Genomic DNA, 25,416 nt, shown 5'->3' on the forward strand with positions numbered 1-25,416 from the left:
GAAAAGAAGGCTGGGTCTCAAGTGCAACAAGTTGAAAAAGCTGCAAGACGTGGCGTGGCGCAAAGGACAAATATGACCATCAAACTCTTATTTACATAGAAACACTATTAAAAAGCAGCGGAGCTTACTGTAATGATGTTACATATGACACTGAAGCTTCAAAGCGTGTATCGAGTATGCAACACAATTGCTCATGAAGCTCCCATACAGGAGCGCATAGTTTTCAGAGAAACACGTGATCAAAGAAAAACAAAGCCTCACTTTCTTTCCAGTTATGTGAAAGCTTCACTTTGAGTGTCATTATGCCAAACTTTAAAGGGGACCTATTATGCAAAATTCACTTTTATAAGGTGTTTGAACACAGATGTGTGCCCACAGTGTGTAAACAACCAGCCTATAAATGGTAAAAATCCACCCAATACTTTTTTTATAATCCCCATCAATCATTATCAATCTCTCATAACACGCAGTTTCATATTTTCCCCTACTCCTACGTAAGGCTGTGTGTCCACCAAAGCGTTTTTATCAAGCTGACAATGCTAGGCGCTCTGCTGAAAACGTCTAGCTGTGGGCGCTTGAGAGCGTTTTGGCAGCCCAGAGTTTTTTTTTTCAGTTGAGACTCTTTGCTTGTTATGATACGGAATATCCGCGGAAGTGTTACTAGTTTCTCATTTCAAAGATAGTTTGTTTCTGTGTTGATTATAAAATTATGATATAAATTATATAAAAATGCCGATACAATGTAAAGAATTTGCTCTGGCTCTTGTTTTAAATAATTTTGTTCTGTTATTATGCTGCTTGTTTTCATATGTTGACGTTGTACAAGCAGAATGAATGTGGCGGTTGGTTGGTGTTGTATTTGTCCCGCCCCTCCTCCACTGTGATTGGACGGCTGGGTGAAAAGTGACAGTGATGAGCGCTGCGTGAAGAACATTCTTCAACTCTCGGCGACCAGTAAAAAATGCAGAGCGCTCAGTGCTTGAGCGTGAAATACTCGCTCAGCGCCTCGTAGGGCTGTGCAATTAATCGAATTTCGATTTCGATTTCGATTTTGCCTCCCAACGATCACCAAAATAGTACAATCGAGAAAAAACGATTATTTTGCCTTGCGTTCTGAATGAAACGCGCATGCGCTCATCCGCCCCTCCCGAAGCCACAAACTTTCTCAGATCGGGAGTCTCGTGTGCATATCATCCGCTGGAATTTAAAAACTCTGCGCGAGTAAAGATGGCAGAAGGAGGGCAGTTACAGCAGCGTTTGGTGAGCAAAAAAGGCAAAACCAACTCCGTTGTCTGGGAACAGTTTGGCTTCGAGGAATCAGACGACGAGCAGAAACATGCTACGTGCAAGATTTGCTACATGGCAGTGGCTGCAACGCAAGGAAACACCACGAATTTGTTTAACCACTTGAAAATTAAACAGAGTGACCTATGACAATCTAATAAAGAAACAAAAACTGACGAGAGCAGGGGTGCCGTGTAAACGTCCTTTTTCCCCTCATATTTTTCAAATAATTCTCTCTTTGTAATCTTTGTTCAATGCATGCGAGTGCTGCCGTATGTTTGAATATGACCAGTCGTTTTCACCATCATCACCCGGGTTTAGTGCCAGAAGACGCGAATGAGAAGCCGCGCGCGCTGTGAGGAAATGTATCTCTGTGCGCTCATCCGAGAGCGCGCACACGTCTCTCAGCGCGCAAATACTGAGTTCTCTTTCAAGTCTTGCTCTTGAACGGACAAACTCACACAAAACGTATGTCAACATGTCCATCTTGATGAGTATCCTAGCAGACATAGTCTGTATATGCCTTAAGTGAACTTTATACAGTCGATAAAGACGACGCATATCCGATCCGGATTGAATAGCTTTTGTAAGTTTAATAGGATTCATCTTTAATTTATGCACTCAAATATGCAATGTTATTTTACATTTGAGACATTTCTGTACCTGAAAACGAAGGTTAGACGTACCTGAAAAGCATATCTAGCCGAACCATATTGTTGATCTTATTTATTTGTGATTATCATTTTTACATGAATACTTTTATACTTTGATTTGAATATAGCCTATGTTATATTATTTATTTTAATAGTTCAAAAAGTACAACAAATGTTACAATTTCAATTGAATTGTTGAAAGGTGTATTTTTAATAAATACAACACATTCCCAAAGTCATGTGAAATAATCGTGTTACATAATCGTGATTTCAATATTGACCAAAATAATCGTGATTATGATTTTTTCCATAATCGAGCAGCCCTAGCGCCTCGTTACGCTCATGGTGTTCTAAAAACGCTTTGGTGGACACAGCCTAAGAGTAGGGAAACCCCACCCCATGCATTGATTAGTCGGGTGACAGACTTTTTAAATTCCCACACGTGCAGCTATACAACAATTTATAGATGAACATGACAGTACATGCTAGACGACAAGTTGGACCAATGTAACTCCACAACAACTAACGTTACATAAATGTATCCACTAACGATTCAGAAACGTCCAGGTGCAGTCTAAAAGTCGCAACCTCTTCCTGAGTCTCTCCATCTGTGTCAGACTCCGGTTCAAACATGCAAGGCTGTACTCCACAACTGGTTATTTCTAACATTTTGGCTGAGTTAGATTTGTTTTGTTGTTGACGTTGTAGCCGAAGCTCGTGTAAAGGAGCCACTGCAAGGGGGCGGGCGGGGAGCAGCAGCTCATTTGCATTTAAAAGGGACACAAACAAAAACTGCACATTTTTGCTCACACCCAAATAGGGGCAAATTTGACAAACTATAATAAATGATATGGGGGGTATTTCCCCACATTCTGGGGACACCAGAGATTTATAAATCACACCTTGTGGGCATAATATGTCCCCTTTAATAAGTGAATTATATTATGAGAAATCTAAACATTTAGCATTATACTACTACTATTTTCTACATGGTGAATGGCACATATACCCCTTTTCCACCAAGGCAGTGCTAGAGCTAGTTCGGAGCCAGAGCCTAGTTTCAAACCGGTTCTTTGTGTTTCCACACAAAAAGGCCCAGCTCCGAGCCAGGAAAAGTGGTTCTTAAGTAGCACCAAAACATTGTGTTTTTGTTGTGTTTTGATGCCGATGTAGGATCGTAAAGCCATGTGAATCAATAGTAACGCAACGTTTGCATTGTTGATGGAAGGCTTGTTCGCAGCGGTGCTGTGCAGAGACGATCGGCGTATGATAACGAGTCCAGCGAGAGCATATGACTCCTTATGCTTTTGATTCACTCATGCGTTTTTTTTTTTAATATCATACGTGGATCGGTCTGCGCAGCGCCGATGCATCTCGAACAAGCCTGGTGTGTTTGTGTTTCCCGCTGCCCAGGGTTGCCAGGTTTTCACAACAAAACCCGCCCAATTGCTACTCAAAACAAGCCCAAAAATTCTAAATAATACTAAAATTCGCATTCCCGGGGCTAAATATCACATAATTGGGGTCGCTTCAACCCGCGGACATGAAAAACAGCCCACGGCAACATTGATGAAGTAGCCCAATTCCGCAGGAAAACCACGGACTTGGCAACACTGCCGCTGCCTCGCTAGCGTTGCTGAGAAAGATGAGACGTATACAGTGACGTAAGACCTGGCTCTGTTGTGGCTCTCAGCATGTGGAAAAGCAAACGGTTCTTAGAAGGCTCCTCAGTCGAACCAACTATGAACTGGGACTAGCACTGACTCTGAACTAGCACCCAGTTCATTCTGGTGGAAAAGGAGTAATTTTGCACTATATAGGGGATAGGGAACTATTCAGACTGTAAATATGCTTTCCATTGGGGTGAATGAGGTCTGGTTTCACGTTAATGTCACGTGAACCGTTGCAGCGCGTACAGTCTGCTCTGGTCCAGAGACACGGTAGCACAGAGCGAATAAAGACCATAAGAACGTTGTGATTCGCCCAAAGTAGACCTCTTACATCAGCACGTTTGGAACTCAAACGTTCTCATAATGGTAATCACAATTCTGTTCAAACAGCACTATACCGGTAACGTTACAACTTCCCTTACTGCTAAATTTCCAGAACTGATTTACTGGCATTCTTGAAAAGGTCCTGTACACAAATGATCTCTTATGGGTAATTTAGCAGTAAAGACCATGTGTGAAAGGAGATATTGACTAACATCTGAAATGTAAAAGATCTGCATTTCCATCGAATCACAGTTCTATAGGAACACCGGACTACTTTCATTCTAGACAATTCATTATCTCAAAACAATGACCAGGAGGCCTAAAAGAGAGAAGAGGAGAATCCATCACACACAATTAATAAAAAAATCAGAGACCAAGAAAACCTTTTTCAAAGTGAACTGCCCAACCATTTATGAAAATTACAATTTCATTTTTCTCTTTTTTGCATAATGCCTGCAGCAGCGACAGACAGTCCTACTCCAGCTTAAGCAGATTTCAGAGAGTAGATTCGGAGTTAAAGGCAGATTCCAAGGACCAGACTCTATTTATAGCATGCGCAAATTCATCATGGCTCAGCGCCTCTCTCTTGGGGCCAAATCACAGCAGCGATGAGAGGCCATGTTCAGGTCATCCCAGCCTCAATTAATAAAGAGCTGGGCATCCTCGCCAGAATGAGGGAAGCTGCTGACTTGTTTAAAGGCTGGCATGATAACCGTGCCGAAGATTTTTTTTTTTTTTTTTTTTGTATAAAGTGGTTTATGGAGAAAGCAAAAGCAAGTATCTTTAGCAGAATATGGCAATTAACTTCTGTGGGGGAGGAGGAAAAAACCTAAATGGATGGAAATATGAAAACAGGAAATTGAGCAATAAGGTACGAGAGGACAAGCAACCCCTTCAAAGCTGTGACTATATTCAAAATAAAGCATGCCCTTTAATTCCTTATACAAAGCAGTGAATACATAAAAATAGAGCACAGAGCTTACTGGGCCAATATTTAATTCATTTTTTTCTTTCTTTTTAGCTATAAAACAAAACGCAGTTCAGAATCTTAAACTGCTTTTAACCCCCAAGTGACGGATGGAAAGGTGGCTGATATTTTACAAGCAATAAGAAAAGCTAAAGAGGCTGACATTTCACCTAAGTTCACCCAGCATTAAATGATCCATGTCAGATATTGACTTTGTGTAACAGGCCTCATTATCACTGTAGATGGGGCTGAATCAATCAATGAAGGACAAATGATTGATGATTAGTGAGAGAAGTATAAACCTACATGGACAGTAGGGATCATGGGCTTCTTGCTGTCTGTAAACGCTTACTCACAATATATATTTGTATTGTGCTTTTAACTTCTTAACCCACAGCGGATCGTGGGCTGTAACTAGTGGGTATGTCTGTACTTTTGTTTTATACAAAATATTTAATCAACTATCACAAACTATGCATCAATTGAAAGCTAAAACACTCAAGGTTCATGTTCTGAACTTGTTTTTGCAATAAATACAACAGAGAGGAAAGGGTTCAATTAAATGCTAAAGGCCGGCCATGTAAACATTAGCATAATAAACGCAGTACGCAGTAATCTTTACTCTCCTGTCGTTCAGATCAGACGTAACCAAGAAACACCAGCATATATGTCAGTGTAAGGGTCCACTCTTCAAAATGCATCCCATTTTTTAATCCAAAACAACGATAAAATAGGGGGGAAAAAAACAAAAAATCATCCTTTGTTTGCATGAGCGTTTTGAGTTAGAGTAACCAAACATGTCCATTTTCAATGAAATATCGATTCTAATCAGTATTCTGGCGAACTCCCTTGCAGCTTAGTCTCTTCCGCATAATATGAATGGAGTTGGTGGTCCTGTGGGTTAAACCATGGAACTGATAAGCAGAAGGTTGCTGGTTCAATCCCAGAGGCGGTCAAGGCACTTTACTCCATGTTGCTCCAGGGGGATTGTCCCTGTAATAAGGCCACTGTAAGTCGCCTTGGACAAAAGCGTCTGCCAAATGCATAAATGTAAATGTAAATATGAATCCTCCCAGGTCTCTCTCCTTCGATCACAGCCTTTCTGAGTCATTACATACAGGAAGCGCCTTACTGGTTCCACCAGGTGTCAGTCAAAGCGCCCATGGTTCTCGTTGGATAAATTCAGTCAATGCCTAGCCAGTGCCTTGCCAGCGAAGGTTTGATTGATGGACGTAGTAACCAATCAAAAGGCATTATCTTGCACAGTGTTTGTAAGCAATATTGGTGAATACTACTCATGCTTACGTTTTCAAGACACCAGCGCGCCTGCCTGACAGTTTTGCGCGCACACGCAATGGAGCGCGCAGACTCTATGACTGACACTTATCATCAACTAAATTTGAAATCTGAGACGGTTTCATATCAATAGTAACAAGGTACAAAGAATATTGCGATTTATAGGATGGGAGGCGTGCTACAATGTTCCTTTCAGTCTTGGGATTTAAGAAATCGGTATCAGTTTGTAAAAATGAGAATCGATTAAAATCGAGAAATCTATATTTTTTTACCCAGCCCTAGTTTGAACAGTAGTGTACAGAGACTAACAATCTCTCCCTAGAGTATTCAAATAGCTGTTTGATCTATCTTCCAAGTACTCAAGTAGTCAAAAGTAGTGCATTCCCTTTTTTAACAACACAAAGAAAAGATCATGACTGGTTACAGCAACACTGGTTAAAATGCTTTAAGACGTTTGAAGACGTCAGTCTCTTCCACAAGCATTTGCCAAAGTCAACTTGCTTTGCGAGGTGTATCGAGTGCCCTCTCTGCCAGCTCCACCTGGTGAACCGCTACGCTTTCTGCCCACCTACTCTGAGTGAGCGGCGGGGTACGAGTGGGATGGGGCAAGGTGAGGCTGGTAGGCGGGCGGCCAGGCGGGAGCTTCCTGACACGAGAGCCAGCCACACAGCAGGATCAAACTGGCTACGGCATGAATCACCACCACTCCCACCACCGACACAGCCACTTCTGCTGCTGTCACAATTAAAAACACAGAGAGAGATAGAGAGAGGCTGCATACTAAATTTATGCAGCAACACAGGCCCAATAATTGCGCATTAGATTTTTTAAATATGATGTACTGAAGGTTACTGTATTTTTAGAAAAAGAAGTCGAGGAAAAAAATATCAGGAGGCCGTTTAAAAATGAAATGCCCGACCGCGTAATGATCCTGGCTGGAGGATTAAACTGAGAATCAGAGTGCGCTGAAGCAATTTTACATCTTAATATTCCAAACCCTGCATACCAAGTCTGAGTCGAGAGATAGGACGAGTGCAATACCTGTGCTTCTACATTTAAATAAAAGCAAGGGGAACTAGGATTTGGGCTGTTTAGTTACTTAAGAGATAGTGTTCCCGGATTGCAAGTAAATAACGCCCTGGGGCGGCGAAGCGGTCCCCCAAATCACTTATTAGGGAAAAAAAACGGTCAACCGCCCTTGGCTTCCATTATTATGTCGGCTGCCCAGCAGCGGGTGCAACCTTTGATCTGTTTAGGTTGGTGAGCATTTGCATTTCATAATGAGATCAAAGAAGGAGGTTCGGACACTCCACAAGTGCCAACAGCGTTTTTAAACAGGGCAAGACTCAAAACTCGCCTACTGCATTTATCCATTTGCGCAGGCCGAAACAGCTTTGGAGTGTCAACGGCTACGCCATTTGTGAGGAATTATGCATTTGCACACTTTTTTGCCTACTTGCAGGTGTTGAAACGGGAAAATATTATGCCGGTAGCGACAGCAGATATTCAAGAACAAACATTTCAAGCATATTTAAACTGGTTAAGATGCGAGAACTGCTCTGGATTTTCGGCGGCGCTTCAGACGAGCAGCCTCCTGCACAATGAGATTCAGACTTGGGGTTCAAAAAAGAGCGATGACCTGAAAAGTCACCCGGCCTTCCCGAAGCACTGTTGGTAAATCATAAGGGAGCAATTAGGCGAGAAAATGGCAGAAACGCATTGTGTATTCTGAGGAGCAGCAGCCGTGGCAAAGCCATCATAAGCAGGCCGCGCTGTCACATCTGCTAGCGTCGCACGTTTTCAGAGTGCCTGATCAGATTACGGCCTGCTCTGTGGCCGGATTACAAACCTGTTGTGTAAACAGAGATTGAAAATTCTCAGCGGATAACAAGAGCTTTCGCGTGGCTTGGGTCCTCCATAATCCTCTAACATCCATACATTTAATGCTTTTAAACTGAGGTTTAGCCTGGTTGCACTCCGTTACAGCTTCTATACAAGTGCTCTGAGGTCAAACGGGATGAGGATGCTGGAACACTCAAATCAGGTGGGTTGCGATGGCATTCGCTTCACCAGACGCAGTTTTTGGTGTTAAATGCATACTAAGAGGGTGACCGGGTGCTAAGCATCTTGACAGCATTAAACATCTCATCAGCGAGAAGTGGGTTTGACGGGGAACAGTGAGCCTCTCAACACGATAGATGGCAAATTAATGTCATTTGCTCTTTCACTCTTTACACCGAGGTAGCTCGCATGCAGATAACTTGGGATTATGAGAACCAGACAAAGACAAGTGTATTACATAAAAGCTCTTAATAAGGATGGAGGATTATTTCTTGTGGTGACAGTCTAAGCAATATCTTGAATCTGTGTATAATGGACCACCACCCTGCTGTTCCAAGGCAGCAATCCTGGATTGTTTAATACAAATCATCCACAAGAATTTGATCTTTAAGTCGAACCACTGCGTGATTGTGATATAAACCTGCCTGCAATATATTACTTTGAACAGCGGTATACTGAAAAAAAAAAAAGGAGCAATATTGAATTAACTTTAGCATTCAAAAACATTGCTCCTTACAAAAAAAATTACAAGAGACTAGGGATACCAGGGTTATTCCTGCATAGAGAATTACGAGGCGGCCACCTCCGTCTGTTGACAAAAATCCGACAGGCAGTCACATGCTCCGATTAGGCCTGTTGTGATAATTAAATAATCAGAAATATATCTCATCACATGGTCCTTCAGCAATCATTCTTATATTATGATTTGCTGGTAAAAGCCATCTAAAGCCATTCCATAGCTGTGTGAGGGACAGAAGAATATTTACATTGTTAAATTAAAATCGTGAAACTCGTCTTTCCTCCTTTCAGCATTCAAACAATGCGTCCCATTCGGTTACGACAGTCAGCGCGGTAAAACTCTCTACAAGATGATATATTCCCAGTATTATTCTTTATTTGTAGACTATAGATAAAGGGCTGTGGATTTGCATGAAATTACTTTATCTTGCCATGTTGCTTTAAGCAAACAACAAAAGTTTAAGCAGTTGATGAATAGTTCAAAAGACGACCATTTATTTGAAATAGAAATCATATGTAACATTATAAATGTCTTCACTATCACTTTTGGTATATGTAATGCATTCTTTCAGAATAAAGTATCCCTTAATTCACAAAAAAAAAAAAGTTTACACACTCGCTTGAGATGGTTTTTGGCAACAACAAAAGAGTTAATATGCAAATAATGGGCGCTGGAAAAGCATTTAGTGAATAAATTCTGGCGTAGCGTTCATTAATTCCACGTGACTAATCAGCTGTTTCCACTGATGGTTTTACTCACTGTTGGTTACTAGGTTACCAATACCACCGCCATCCGTTTGAACAACTTGGTGGAAACGCACCTAATTTGCATTTGTTTTTTTTGCGAACTTTGAAAAGATTTGCTTCAAGTTTCGATGGAAACCCAGCAAGTGTAAAACAGAAATAATCTGTTAAATTTAACATTAGAGAGTTATTTTATATATTTGAAACCATACAAATGGCTAGAAAAACTAAAACAAAAGAAGTGGCTGTTTAAATTCTGCATTTCACCAGCCACAAAAAAGTTCCTACCTTGGTGACAATCCAACTCTACAGTAAGCGAATGAGCTAAAATAATCTCAAACTGCATATCTGTCTCCCCTAATACTGCATTAATATTTTTTGACCTTGATGAATTATCTATTCTTATTGACAGCACTTATTGATATTTCTTAAAAGCGTTGGCTAATGGAGTTCTATTGAGATGACTAAATGAGTTGCCGCCGCCTGGATTAGCCCGGTCTCATCTCTCCGGCACAGCTAGAATTATCATAGAGAACAGACGCGTGCGTGCGCTGGGTCGTAAATTCCTGCTGCCGACATCTCAGGGGGGTTGTGGAGAGATGGAGGGCGATGACTGCACACAGACCTACATTCACCCCAGCCACGCTCAGTATATGTGCAAACTCACAAATATAGCAGCGTGCACTTCAGAGACAAAGGATCTCTCTAAAATAATAGTCAACGGCGGTCGGAGTGAGATTCACGCTCTCCTGCCTATTAAAAGCAACACTCGTATTGCTGTTATACAATTCTTAACACCAACTTCATAGCTCCGTTTTCCCATCAGTACATGATCTTCCGCCTATGAGATGCGTTTTTGCTGCAATATCCTGAAAGCCATTTTCCACATCACATAGTAGGACAGCAGCATAGCACCTCGGTCTGTCTCACACTATGCATCTAAATGCACAGCACTTTCACAGAGACTGGCTGGTATTTGATTTCAGCTATATCTTCAACCTATAGATTTATATAAATGATTTTAAAAAAAATATCAAAACAGAACCACATCCAATTATCTAACTTGTCATTCCTTCTTTTATAAGAACGCCAACACACTAGAGAATGTATATTAGGTCCTTTGTAAATTGATAGGCTGCAAGATCTTTAATATAATAGCTGTAACAATACATGATATAGAGATGGAATGTGGCAATTATCGGCCATCATTGAGAACAGCGGTGGGTCGCCTCTTTCCACGACGCTTTTGAAAAAAGGCTACATTCCAGCAAAATGGAAAGCCGTCAGCCAGTAAACGTGTCAGGGCAGCAACCTTGTACAGCGATTTCAGTGAATTCAGTGAAAAACGCAGAAATCCATTTGTTATGTCTGTCCACTGTGCAAAATGTGTACGGGGGGAGGGGGGAGGGGGGAAAGAAAGGCAGAAAGTGTGAGCACGTTTCTAGCAAGAGGATAAAATGGGTCGTCTTAAATGAGTAAAAGCACTACACTGACCCTCAAAGTCACCCAAGATATCTGAAAACAAATATTTTCAGCGGAAACCGCATTATGCTTCAGGAGGGAAGAAAACTTTAAGAAATTGAATTGATAAATATGCAAATATCCTGTTCTATAATTCACAGACAACAAAAGGGGTGGGAGTTTATAAAGCCACATGTTTTGATTATAGTTATCAAGTAAAAACTGCATCTATAAACATTTTAAGGTGATTTTTTTTAAACTTGCAAAATCATCTGTTGCTTTCATATCTACACGGACATAAATATCCGTTTCACAGCAGAGCAAAAGAGGGTGGTGGGTGTAAAAATATGCTCACCAACAGATAGACACACACACACACACACACACACACACACAGACGCAAGCGTGAACAGGGCCGCGTCTCGCACGGATATGAAACGCATACATCTTGTCTGTCTGCAATAAAGCTGTGCTACCGATTCTATTGCCAATAAATGTCAACTGATTGGAAAGCTCATTCTAATATCAATTGCCATCTCCGCTCTTTAAAAGGCAATCAGCACGGCTTCATCTCTGTATATCATATGCTCCTTGAGATGGTGACACAGCAATGGCTCTCTCCAACATAATGGACTTCTATCAAGGCATCTGGCATGAATAATACAATCCATGAAAGGGAGTTTTTTCCTCTATGGCTTGTGTGGCTGGATCTGGCTGGGTGAATATCAACACACTTCCTTCTTAAACTTGTCTCTGCAAAAAGACCCTTTATTTTCTCGTGTCTAGAGACAAGATACTGTGTCAAATATTAATGGTCATAAACAGATCCGAACGGCGCTTTGCAAAATAGCAGCGTGACTGTTGCTTTGATATTTTCGAAATGTTCCTTGGCGAGGAAAGGCAGAAAAAAAAGTCTTGACAGCATAAGAAATGAGAATAATTTCACACATTAACCTTGGCAGTCTCCTCTGACTAAATTCAGGGCTGATTTGGTACACTGATTGAATTTAAGTGGAGGGACGTCACTCATGTGCATGCAAATGTCTCTGACGGGCAGAAAGCAAATAATGACAAATTAACTGACGCTTACAGTCAGCGCTTCGCCCCTTACCTTCCACCCGCTGCCGGCTTCCCTGTAATAGGGGAAATTGTCACAGATCCACTGGTAGATCTCGCTCAGTGTCATTTTCTTCTTTGGCGAGCTGTTGATGGCGAACGTGATGAGGCTGGCGTAGCTATACGGCGGTTTGCCATCCTTGTGCTGCTGCACCTCTTCCTGGTCCAGTGTGGTGTTGGGGTCCAACAGGGCACTCTTCTTAGCCATGCCCGGCCCGTGAGTGTTCTGGGCGTCTGCTTTCTGAATGGCCGCCCGCATGGTCAGCTGCGGCAGCCAGTCCATGGAGGTCAAGCTGCTCTCCAGCTCCGACGTCATGGTGGCAGGTCGAGTGTCGGCGGCTGCGGCGAAGGAGGGGTGACGATCCGTTGTGGTGAGAACGAAGGGGCTCCCTCAGATCACTGTTTTTGTTGGTGTCACTCAAAAACGAAACCTGCGGAGAAGAGCAAGAGAGGGGATCATTATATTGCCCGACACTGTCAGGATATGAGCGATCGCTTCTGAAGCACGCCGACACTTCAATAGTTAGAACCACTCCAGCTGGAACCAATGTCATTTTAATTAGCACATTCAAGCAGGCAGCGTTTCTCTTTGGAGAGAAGCTCCAGAACAGACGCTGATCTGCAGACAAACCAAAAAAAAAAAAAAAAAGAGGAAAAAAAAAAACACTGAGCTGCACAGACCGGCCAAGCCGTCTGGCCCACCTCCTACCTCCGGCCTGCACCCTGCAGCTGACTCACACAACAGTAATCCGAGCCGCAAACTGAGTAAATGCTGCGGAATTGTTTTCACAACTGCCAGCCAAATGGGGGATTGGTTCACAAGAAATTCCAATTCTCCTGAGGGTAGTGTAACCCTTTCTATCTCCCTCTACCCTTCCCCCTCTCCATCTAGTCTGCGTTGTAAACAGGCCTCAGAGTCGTCGTCACTGTGCGACAGGGGCTCTTTTTCCCATCTGCGGCTGCACCCTACACTCACAAACAACTATTTAAGGCACGCTGCCCTCTCCAGTTTAAAATGGCAGCAAAGGCGCGAGGCTCATCCCGTCACATAGGTACACGGTCAGGCGGCATAATCCATCAACTCTCTATAGAACGTCTTATCGTGAAAATGACACGACTGGAAAAAAGGCAACAGGAGAGGTAATATCCCACATATTATTCAAACGAATCTCTCTCAGTTTAAAAATACCTCTCTCGGGCACCCTCATTGAAATTCCCCTAGAATAGTGGAAAGCAAGCACGAGCCTCAGAAATCTGATAAATGAGATGTCTGTGAGGCCAGTTCTATGACAGACACTTTTTTTCATCGTTCTGTCATTTCCATAAAGGTGAGTCATGACCCTCTAATTTCAAAGATGTATCCCAGCATGAGGATGGGACCCTCTGATCCAGCTGTATGAAGTGCAAACTTAAAATTCAAATTTAGCATCCTTGTCGTTCACATGCAGGAAATGAGCGCCTTTGGGCGCTTGTTAATTAAATTAAATCAAATCTATGCACAGTGGACTCCTCAGCATCCAAACTGAAGAAATAAACTGCATCGACAAACTGAAACTGCTGCATGTTGCAACTAACAGGCAACCAACAAACATCCCAAAAGCAATGCCAGGCAGACAGCAGCAAAAACATATAAAATAAGGCAAATAAGCTTTTAACTAAAGCTAGTAAAATATATAGCCTAATTATACTTTTGGATAAGGCTGTCGGTCAAATGCATAAATGTAAATGCAATGTTATCCAGTATCTGAAGGTTTTCATAGTCACATTATCAGTATTTATAAAAATCTATACAAAACGGTAGATGGCATTAATTAACATCCTGTGGTGAGGTGCTAATGTAATCAAAAACCTTTTTAAACAGAAAATTGCTTATTTTTTTCGTAATGAATAAAATGTATGACCTTAAATTAGACTACATGAGAACCATTTAACTAGTAAAACTGAAAATGTTGGTCATGGTAAATACTCACAATACCTCAAATATATACTAGGGGTGCGTCCGTCCGATATACAGTATCGGTATCGCTCCGATACAGCCATTTTTTTACCCGATATCAGACCGATCCAAATCCAATATTGTGCGTATACTATTCTGTGTTATTGTTAAATCCTACCACAAGTTCCAAGTTTTCTGAAGCCATTCCATAGTTTAATGCGAGGTACAGATGAATATTTAAGTCATTCAATTCACGTGAATGCTTCCCTCGGCTGCAGCTGTCAGTCAGTCAGTCATTCTCCATTCAGCTTTCAAACTGTGTGTCGCGTTTGGTTACGACAGTCAATGTGATGAAACTCTCTCCAAGATGATTCAATGTTCCTGTTATTATATTTGATCTGTAGATAAAGGTCTATGGTTTTTGCATAACTTGACTTTATCTGGCTGGAGTTTATTGCTGTTTCAAATGTTACTTTCTCCCGGGTGTCTGTTAGATCACAACACTGGAGTAGAGAGTGTTATAATTGTTCTTCACGTGCACAATAACTGAAATGTAAAACTGTTAAAAGAGAAGACTCAATAAACTATTGCATAGATATATTACACTACACATCAATATCTCTTCCCTTTGTGCTTTGAACTTTTCAATGCGAAGCGTTGTCGCTGCACGCTGTGACTCAAGCGCATCATTCTGCACACGGGATGTGCATAAGCGCTCTGTATTGGAGACTTTTATATTACAATACTTTTGCACAATGAAAGATTATTAATAACTTTCTTGTTCTGTCCTATCATATGTTTCTGCTTCATTAAAAAGTTGAACTTGAACTTACATTTATTTTAATTGTGTAGTATATATTTATAAATATATTTACTTGTTTTTCATGAATGTATGACTCATACATTACAAAATCATGAGTCATGAATGAAGGAGTTAGCCTGACTCCTGTTTATTTTGAATGTCTACCAAGCTAGTGAAGCTATTGGTTTATTTACAGTTGTTGCACTGGTGCACAATTATTTCATAAATAATTCACTACATTTGTGTTTGAATTGTGCTTTACAAAAGTTAGGAAAATAATGTTTAAGTCAAGACGATGCCTTTCTTTTTTTATTATTATTAGTATCGGATTGGTACTCGGTATCGGCCAATACTGAATCCCCGGATTGGAATCGATATCGGAGGCAAAAAGGCGGATCGGACCACCCTTAATACATACTTTATACAAACAAAACAAATGTTTTTTACATCAAAATACACTTTACACATAAAAAAAAGTGAAAGGTGTTATACTCTGTAACAACAGTGTTTTCAATAAAGGAGAATTTGCACTCGTGGGCTTCGTTGACTATAAACATCTACGTATGAAAGTATGAAGACTACGGAGAAAAATACCAACGCTGATGTGGTAGATAAAACAGGAGAGAATGAATTTCCCAGAAAAAAAAAAACTTTTAAATACTGATCAAAATAAAAGAGTTAGATATCCAAAACATCAGATATAAAAAGCAGCAATAAAACAACTGATGAGTTCAAAACTTTCATTTCAAGGTGACCAAAACAATGCTAATATACTTCAGGTGAACTTTTAAACACACAAAACAGCTGATTCAAAATATTAATTTGGACTTGGGATACATATTTTAATATTTGTGAGGCTGCTCATGCCACATGTGCGCAATGTATTTTAAGGCTGTGACTAATAAACTAATACAGTACAAAAATGATGCATGCAGAATGAGGCATTCTGTACACTTAATATTCACATCACCATCCCACAAACCACAGAAGTATCCTTGCAATGACTCTGAATGATGAAATCTGCAGATAAAGGCTCAGGTCTCAAGCATCACCTACTTTGCTAAAGGGCTGCTGCCATTTTGACTCCATGCACATCAAGGATAAATGCACCAGTCAGGAGTGCTGCGGTGTTAATAAGCACACCTCTGCAGTGCCAGGCAGTAAAATGCAGTAAACATCTCCCCTCATTAACAGTGGCACCTGTACAGACGACTCAGTTACAGGCCCCGCTCTGTGGAAGAGCATGCATTGACTGATGGGTCGTTTTTGAAGTCCATAAAAGTGCATCTATCCATCATAAAAGTGCTCCACAAGGCTCCTGGAGGTTAATAAAGGCCTTCTGAAGCAAGTGGCGCTTTTGTGTAAGAAAAATACCCATATTTAAAACTTTATAGATTAAAATAGCGAACTTCCGGCGGATTGCTGTATGCATCAATTTACGACTAAAGAGTAACCCTTGACGCATGCATTTTCTTACACAAGCGTGCGTGGCACTTTGCTTCAGAAATATTAATATTTTATTAATAAAATATTCTAAAAAAAATAATCAATATGTGTGTGTGTGTGTGTGTGTGTGTGTGTGTGTGTGTGTGTGTGTGTGTGTGTGTGTGTGTGTGTGTGTGTGTGTGTGTGTGTGTTATATCCACAAGAAAGATTTTATCAATAAGACCATGTTAAAACAACTCACAAACGGTGCAAATGCTCTGAGCGCTAATATTCCTCATGTTATTGATTAGCATTACGCGACGTTTGAGAAATATGATCCTAAATATGATCCTACTGTAATTCAAAGATGACAATTACTCGGGAGTCATCTCTTTCCAAAACTCAACATCATCCGATCACAGTGTTAAAAGAGAATGTTAATTGCTTTGGCACACCGTATGCTCTGTCAGACGCCGATTCTCCAAGCCAAAGTGTGAACAATAAATATTTACTTTACGGAACAAACGCGAGCAAACTTGTGTGTGTACATGGATGTGTGGATTAGTAAGCAGACTTGCGGTGGAGAAGGCCCCGTCGGGGGGATGGTAACTTGGCTTCGGCAGAGGGGAATCACTCTCTGTGAGCTCCTTCCACAGCGCCTGAAGACCTGGCACACCGCTTCACAACAACAACAGTGATGTAACCTAGTAACAAGCCCTTGGCTTTTCTACTCCTAACCGAAACTCTGGCCATGTCTTCCATATCAACAACATTATTACACCGTGTAAAAAGGCTTGTGTTGTCTTAGCGATCATGAAAGGGAAAGCAGGGAGGGGTGGGAAACACGCTCACCTGCCCCAGAGTAAAAAGGAGATTCCTCATTTTTTCCAATGCCCCAGGCGCTGATCTCAAGTTATTTTTGAAAACAAGAATAACTAAAATAGCAACGGCTCATTGTTGCGCCTGAATGTTGAGTGCTGTAATTGTTCGCTGCGGCCGGCCCGAAGACTCATCTTCATTAAATGGAAAAGTAGGTAACAGCAACAGCTTTTAAATGTCAGTCTTCCCTCTCCATTAAAGGCTTAATGGTTGCATTGAAACCACCCCCAGGATGAGAACATTAATAACCCAGTCGTTACTCGCATTTTTAGGATGTGTCAATTATCGCTCCGCTGCGCACACTGCCAGCCGAGCACATTGTTCGGCTTATTACAGCCTGCAGCAGATCAGGGCTTGTCACAATGAGACCGCCGCTCATCCTGGCCTATCGGATGCCAGCGCTGATCTCAGGCCTGCCAGAGAATTTGCTTTAAGGCAGCGTGCACAGGCCGGGAGATCTGAGGCGTCGGAGGAGCCCTGTTCCAGTAACGAGGTCTGGCAGATACACATTGGCCGGGGCGCTGTGTCCTCAGAGCGCCAGTCTCATTGCTTTACATGAGGGCAGATTCCCACCTCCCCGGCTCAGCAGTCTACAGGGGCCGCATGCATGTACTCCATAATTAATCTGCCAGTCACAGCAAAGTGCCACTCTGGCTGGAGAGAAATGGAGAGCTGCGCACATCCGAGCAGCTGATAATCATAAATGTGGCACCGTGTTAATGGTAGGTTAACGTAAAAGCTGCAGGATTTTAAAAAGCCCCGTGGGCCAGGAATGCAGCTAAGACAAATGGACACTGAATTCACATAAGTATTTCAGCCTGATTTGCTCATACGCAGAGAATGGGTCAACTCAACTGAAAAATGTCATTTGCCAAATTGTGAAATCATATATTCACAAATAAATCAAATCAAGACATTTTTACAAAAAAATGCAAGCCAAATTTTTATTTGAATCATCTTTCAATTATATATATATATATGACAATGCAGCATTATTGCATTGTCATAACATTTACTCCTCTTGCAAGTACCTAATACACTTCCTTCCCTTCCAAAGTAATGACATTGTATTTCATACATTTAATGAAATAATGTACGGTAACATTAGTTTTCACAAAATAATAAAAACACTGACTCACACTTGTCAGTCAGCCATGATAGGTCCCGGTTGTCCTAAACATGGACTGCGACTTCAAAACGATACATTAATGCTATATTAATTGAAATTAACCTAACCCTAACCCATGGATATCATACTATTTGTGTTAATGCTAATATAAATAAAATTATATATTAGCTATTCCAGGTAGGAAAACCCAATAGTGTTTTAATAATAAATTATAAATTGTAAAAGACAGACCTACACATTAAAACCATTAAGAACATAGTCTTGTACCTTTGCTTTTGTCTGATTTTCAAATACAGATTTATTTTTTTGTTTATTTTTTTGCGATTCACCTCATTGCTAGTTGATTTGGTTCATGGATCCTTTATTCCTATATCCCTACGAGTAAAATAACCAAGGCTGCAGAAAAAGAGAATGGTTGAGTTTTTAATTTAGCTGAATCAGGTAGATATTGGATGTCTAACCGTTTGCACCCATTTAACAAAAACGGAATGACACGCATCTAGATCTATGTAATCATTGGGGAAACTAAAACAGCAATGACAAAACACACGATGACTGAAGCGTTGGTCAAGAGAGCCAAATAATGCTTATTTGTGGTGCGAACTTCACAGAAAAAGCCTAAATATTCTAAACGGAGCTCAGAACGCTGGATGTAGAATGTGAAGAGCAAAAAGGTACAACAGACAATTTTATCGTTATGACTGAATTGCATATCAGCCTCCAGCTGCAGACATTGCAATCGTGCCTACTGAGAGATCAAAAAAAAAATCTTTACAGGCTAATCAGCTGCAGGATGTCACATGGGGTTAAAAGCAGAGACAACAGGCTTTGTAACCTCTGATGCAGATACACTCAAATAATTACTGAAAAGGGAGGAAGGAATTTGAATTTATGCAAGAGTAATTATGCCATTTGGGGATATTAGAGAGATTTTCTCAGCAGTCTGCCACCACTCACAGTGCTTTTCAGAGGCGGGCGACTAAGAGCTGCACACGCTGACAAACACAAGGCCTTCGGCTCATTGTGCAATCTGCGGGCCCTTACAAAATAACGCTGAGCATTCCAGTAATTCAATAAGCCCTTCCAGTGAATTACAACCCTGATCAGGAGGGGGATTGTCTCTGTGTCCCTGGCAGCTAGGCTAGGAGGTGCGCTTTGTGTACGGAGCGGTGCCGCTGCCCTGACACCAACCATGCGAACCCAATTACACTGCTTTGTGAGCCCGCGGCCCCCATATTAACACATATTCTCCCCTGAGAAGCGTCGACCAGTGCCAGCCTGGCAGTCATTCGCCAGAGCCCACTGTTGAATCTCAAATAAAGCACTTAAGGCTCTGGCAAAATAATCATTTGTCCCTGGCATTCTTGAAAGCCCCCTTTCTCATCAGAATTCCCTGTTCCTTTCCTTGGCAATTAAATGCTAAGCTCTTCGACTCTGCAGCAGGCAGCACAATGGGACCTCAGAGCTGCAACAGACACAAGCCAATGCTCACTAGCATTATAAAAATAAAAAAAAATTACAAAAAATGATATAAGAGACATTCACATGAAGCATTCTATAGCATTTCTTCCGGGATGGGCGAAACTCTGATACATTTCTTGATTTTGTCTCGACTAAATCAGCGTTAATTGCTCTCCTCTAGGTACATTGAAAATCATCTCTGCTCCTTGAAGACTCGTGACAAGACCTCACTAAATCTCATTCACATGTCATTTGCTTTGCAATTCCAAAATATATTCCTTTGGGATATTCTGACAGTTTATCGTGATCTGTCTGGTTAAATCTGTCACACTTTAACTATTTCGCCACAAAGAGCGAATAAACAAGCTGAAATAAAAGCACTGAATGGCTTCAGCCGTTTCAAGTTCATCTCACGTAGGCCTAAAATTGTCAACACTTGGGATGACATTAACACTTGGGTTATAATTAAACCCGTTTTGCTTTTCAATCAATATCCAATCTCTCAGAAGTAATTAACAACATATTAAAGAGTTTATTGCCTGGCAGAGCTGGCTGCTGCTGCATCATTAACAGTTAAAATGTGACTCTTTGACACCTACAGTCATTTCGCAGCTTTTTACTGCAGCAACCCCCCCTTCTCTTGGCTGTCATTCCGGCACCCCCCTCAAAAAGAAACCCATTACCTACCGGCGGGTGCAGATTCACATTAGGACTTGCACACAATGACTGATACCAAAGAAGAAGTGGCAGAAATCGCGAGAGCGAGAGAGAGCATAATCAGTCTCAACCACAATGCACAGTAATTATGATTCTGCTAAAGGACAAGCACCTTGATGCAACATTAAATCAGATGTTTAAAAATTAAAACGGAGCAATAATGCAGATATCAGCCCAAACACATGCAGAGACAAAAATGTTTAACGAATCTGAGTTTGCGAGCACGGTGCGTGATGTGTCACAGGGGGCTTATCCCTTAGGAAATGAAGAACTGAGACAATATGACTCAGAAGGGGAATACCAGCGAGGGCTGATGAAAATATGGAATAAAGTTGCTTCTTTCAAACCCATGCACTTTAGCATTACAGATGCAACCTTCTCAATGCTCTGAAAAAGGTGTCAGATTACAGGTTAGAAATGTGAAAGTTCAGCGTTAGGAATATAGCTATTTCTATATTAATGCAAATATACTCCCACAGCGCATAAAACTGAGCCAACTGATACATTTGAAGTGCAATGCATTACTAATCAGAAAACAAATACTTAAGTTACTGCGTCTAGGGAAAACCCTTAGAGTTGTACAGCAACCAATTCAAAGAGCAACAGTTACTGTTCAAAAGCAGCCACCCACTATAAAGACGTACCCTTTTCCCAGAATGATAATGCATCGGAATCTGTGGTTGCACAACGCGGCGGCACACTAGAGATTAGAGGATTATGTCACAGGTCAGTAGTTTCAGCTTTTGTTGATGTTGCAGCTAAGCCATCACTTTTCAAAGACAATGCAGGAAAGGAGCCATGTCATCCGAGGCAAGGGGCACGTGTTGTCAATATGCTACTGTCCCAGGAACACTTAAGAAAAGCACACAAAAATGTACAAAATAAATGAATGAAGTATGGCTGCATGAAGCAGGTGGCAGGGAAGGAATCAACTGGACAGACCAGCGGAGGAATTTGACCAGGGATTCCTGGTCATGCAGCGTTATAGTTACACCCAGTCATAAATTCCATTGAATGATGCCATATATAGAGAGTCCGGACGAGTCATACTCAAATCTGAAGGTTGGGTTTAGTTCTGTCGGTTCTACAGTGACTGATTTCAATGAACAGAAGCAAATAGTAACAAACTGGACAGTTAAACAAACAGTTTACAAGACTAGCTTTGATGTGCCCAATGAATAAGAAACCCACCCAACTTTATGGGTGAGAGTATATAGCCTTCTCATTATTCATCAAGGGCAAGCTGTTTACATACAGTTGATAAATGTAATAAAATATGCTTTCAATGTAATAAAATGAGGTGTTTATGTTGTCCCATTACAAAAGAAAAGTATCACTCCAATAACTCTATGGAATCTGCGGAAGTGGAAAAAACTTTTTACGAGGCTACTTTTGGTAAAACATTCCCCACCGACCAAAACAGAAAAGGGGGGAAAAAAAACATGAGAGTAGGGCTGTCACTAACGATTATGGTAATCAAGTTATTCTGTTGATTATTTTGACGATTAATCTGATATTTTTTGTGGTAGTAAAAATAGACCTAAGCAAAGACCTAAACCTTTAAAATGACTTAAACATATAATAACAATGAGGATAATATTTGGTTCAAATAAAGTATCAAAAGCAATCAATCTATAACAAATGCCTGCAGAGGTCTGTATTGGAGACTTTTATATTACAATACTTTTGCACAATGAAAGATTATTAATAACTTTCTTGTTCTGTCCTATCATATGTTGCTGCTTCATTAAAAAGTTGCGCTTAATTTAAAAGAAACTTCTTTTAATTGTATAGTATATATTTATAAATATATTTACTTGTTTTTCATGAATGTATGACTCATACATTACAAAATCATGAGTCATGAATGAAGGAGTTAGCCTGACTCCTGTTTATTTTGAATGTCTACCAAGCTAGTGAAGCTATTGGTTTATTTACAGTTGACTGGTGCACAATTATTTCATAAATAATTCACTACATTTGTGTCTGTATTTTGCTTTACAAAGTTAGGAAAATAATGTTTAAGTCAAGACGATGCCTTTCTCGAAAGAATGATCCCAGTCTCTTCCACACAGTGAGGTATACAGCTAATTAGGTAATTCAGCACTGTTTTTTTTTTATTATTATTATTTTAGTATCAGATCGGTACTTGGTATCAGCCAATACTGAATCCCAGGTATCGGGATTTTTACTGGCCACACCTTTAACAGCTTATATCCGTATGTGTAAATGTTACAAATTCAACCGTGCTGAGAATTCTGGGCCGAGAACGGTTAATAATCGTGCCGTGCCATACCAGGCTCGAGGAAACACAACTGGAACCATTCCTTACCATTCGAAGAACCATTTGGCCACAGGAGAGAGGGAGACAATTAATATTCAGCGCAAAAACATTCATTTAGCTGAAATATCTGCTGTTGGACGCTAAATTTAGTTACAAGTCAACATGTAATTTAAGTATTTAATGAGAGTAGTAACTGTAAAGGGATAAAAGCGTGTAAATGCAAGATGTTTCTTATAGCCTATTTATTAGTGGTGCAACGGATCACTCACGGTTCGGATCACACTACGGATCATGAGTCACGGATCGGATCATTTTTCGGATCAGAATAAAAGGGGGAAGAGACTATTTTTATTTGCTTTCCATTTATTACATGAAAACTTTTGGTGTTAAAATAACCTATTTGGTTAATAGGTTAACAAGGAACTTTTGGTGTTAACAAAAAAAATAAAAATAAATAACCATCTGAATAAATCAAATTTGACTAAAAACAACCTGAGATGTGAAAATGGGCCTAAGCTTTTTTTAATTTATTTTTTTATAAAGATTAGGATGTCAACATTCCCAGGGGAGAGAGTAGACCTTTCACACTTGTCAGCATTGCCATTCTCTTTGTAGGCCTACACACTATTTTATAGATATCATGTTTAAACGCACTACACTTGAACAACGTTTTATTGAATTCATTACTTTATATTTATATAGCCTAGTACCTACTTTAGATGTATATATTACGTTGCTCATGCAAGTTGCAAAACAGACAATGTTAAAATAAACATTTTAAATTATAACTTACGATAGACAAAAACCGACTGTCGTCTTTTCTTTCGTTTTTAAAACTTTTTACAAGAAATCCTGCAGGTCATAAAGAACCTCCAAGAAAGGACAGGTGCTCTCCATTATTTCTCCTTGTTTACTTAAAGGCCGTTTTCCTTGCTTTACTCGAGTCAAAAAGCCAGGTGTTGACTTTGAAACAGAGTAGACTTTACATTATATGCATCTGTGGTGGAATTACTAGATTTTCGCATCGATACATGTTTGTTTTAATGCGGATGCGCTGTCACTTTAATTCAGCGCCAGCACATCAAAAAATAGACTGCCGGAAACGATCGCAGCACAGCTGTATGGCTATGGCTAGGCGCTCCTGGAACGCACTGACGGACCGAAGCCATTTGTATAACTACACAAATACCATAGTTAAACTATGGATTGAAGCAAAACTATGGTTAATTTGTGGTTACCATGGAATAACTAAAATAACCCTTTTATTTATTTATTATAATTTTTTGTTTGCTTGTTTTATTCATTGTAAAACTATGGTTAATTCTTGGATATATTCACTATGTTTGTTTTCATATAGCACTCAGCTGACACGTTTGTTTGAAGGACAGCATTGGGCAGGATATGGAATAGTGTGTTGTGTCAATAAAATAAAATATGGGGCTTTATCCGATTAATCGATGTCCTCAGAAGGGTAAAGTCTAGTCGTGCGTGGAAACTCTTAATGCATGACACAGGCTGGATCTTAGTAGAGGGCATCCACAGCGATTACCTGGGAATATAATCCCATCCATGACTTGGTCTGAATTAATCACATAGAGATCATATAAAGAGAAATTCAAACTCTTGACATTAAAAATCTCTGGGTAAAGTGGCAGCCAGGGTACACAGCAAAATCCCTCTCTAAAAAAATCTCTCTCAACTAACGCTGTAAACTATAAGGAACACCATTTGGTATCATTATAATATTAAAGGTTAAAAATAATTGATTTGTCAGCTACTTGCATTTAAATTACACAAAGTTACACACATAACAAATCTTAATGACAATTATGTTTCTACTTTTTTCTTTTTATATATATAAACAGTTCATGATGGCTGTCATGAAACAGATTTACTCAAATATTAAATATTGAAGAAGAGGTTAAGAAAAATACAATGAACTCTTCTCTAAATTCACTTTTCTAGTTGTCTAATGAGTTTTAGGACATTTCTGAGGTAAATGTGACGTTATGAGTCATTGTTTAAAAGCGTTTTATTGACGTCTTTCTGTGGTTGAAACACTGATTACATGTGAAATGATACGGATTTAAGTAAGTTGTACTGTATCTTTAAAAATACTTTCTGATGTTCATGATTTTTTTTCGTGCTGTAAAGCAGAACAGGTGATCGGTTCACGTGCGCTCCACGCTGCCAATTGCTTGAACTGAGGCACTACAGCGATCTGTCGTGCCACATTAGAGTGCCAAAAAAACAGCTCGAGAAATGTCAATGGGAAATTAATGAAGTTAATTTTACTAATTGTGAAGTTACACAATAATAAAAAGTTCCTATTATTATTGTGAAGGGACCACAGAACCAACCCACACACACACACACACACACACACACAAAACCTACGCGATTCACATAAATGACATATTTTGACTCAAAACACTATGATTATTATTATGTAAATATGACCCATCATCATGTTGTACTAAGTGAACACGTCACTTAAAATGACGAGAGTAAGTCTATGATTCTTACAATTTAAATGAATAGCATGTAGTATGTTGCAGTTCCTTGTAAAGTTACCAGCCACTGTTGTTTCCTCGCCAATTTTTTTTTTTTACTCATCAGGGGCTTATCGAGTGTTCATTTTATACCCTGGCTGCAGTTCTTTTTCTGACTGTGGGCAAGAAAAGTCAG

General features: G+C 40.3%; 1 protein-coding gene across 2 annotated transcripts in view; it reads right to left on the reverse strand.

The window, feature by feature from the left end:
• foxj3 (forkhead box J3) overlaps positions 1–25,416 on the reverse strand; it is a 125,259-nt gene that overhangs the window by 56,749 nt on the left and 43,094 nt on the right. For both annotated transcript variants that reach the window (XM_079844821.1, XM_079844820.1), the window contains exon 2: positions 12,091–12,526. In XM_079844821.1, coding sequence (XP_079700947.1) covers positions 12,091–12,411 — 321 coding nt within the window. In that variant the 5' untranslated portion in view covers positions 12,412–12,526. The remainder of the gene's footprint in view (positions 1–12,090; positions 12,527–25,416) is intronic.

Source organism: Gobio gobio (assembly GCF_949357685.1).
Source record: "Gobio gobio genome assembly, chromosome: 19".
Classification (NCBI taxonomy): Eukaryota; Metazoa; Chordata; class Actinopteri; order Cypriniformes; family Gobionidae; genus Gobio; species Gobio gobio.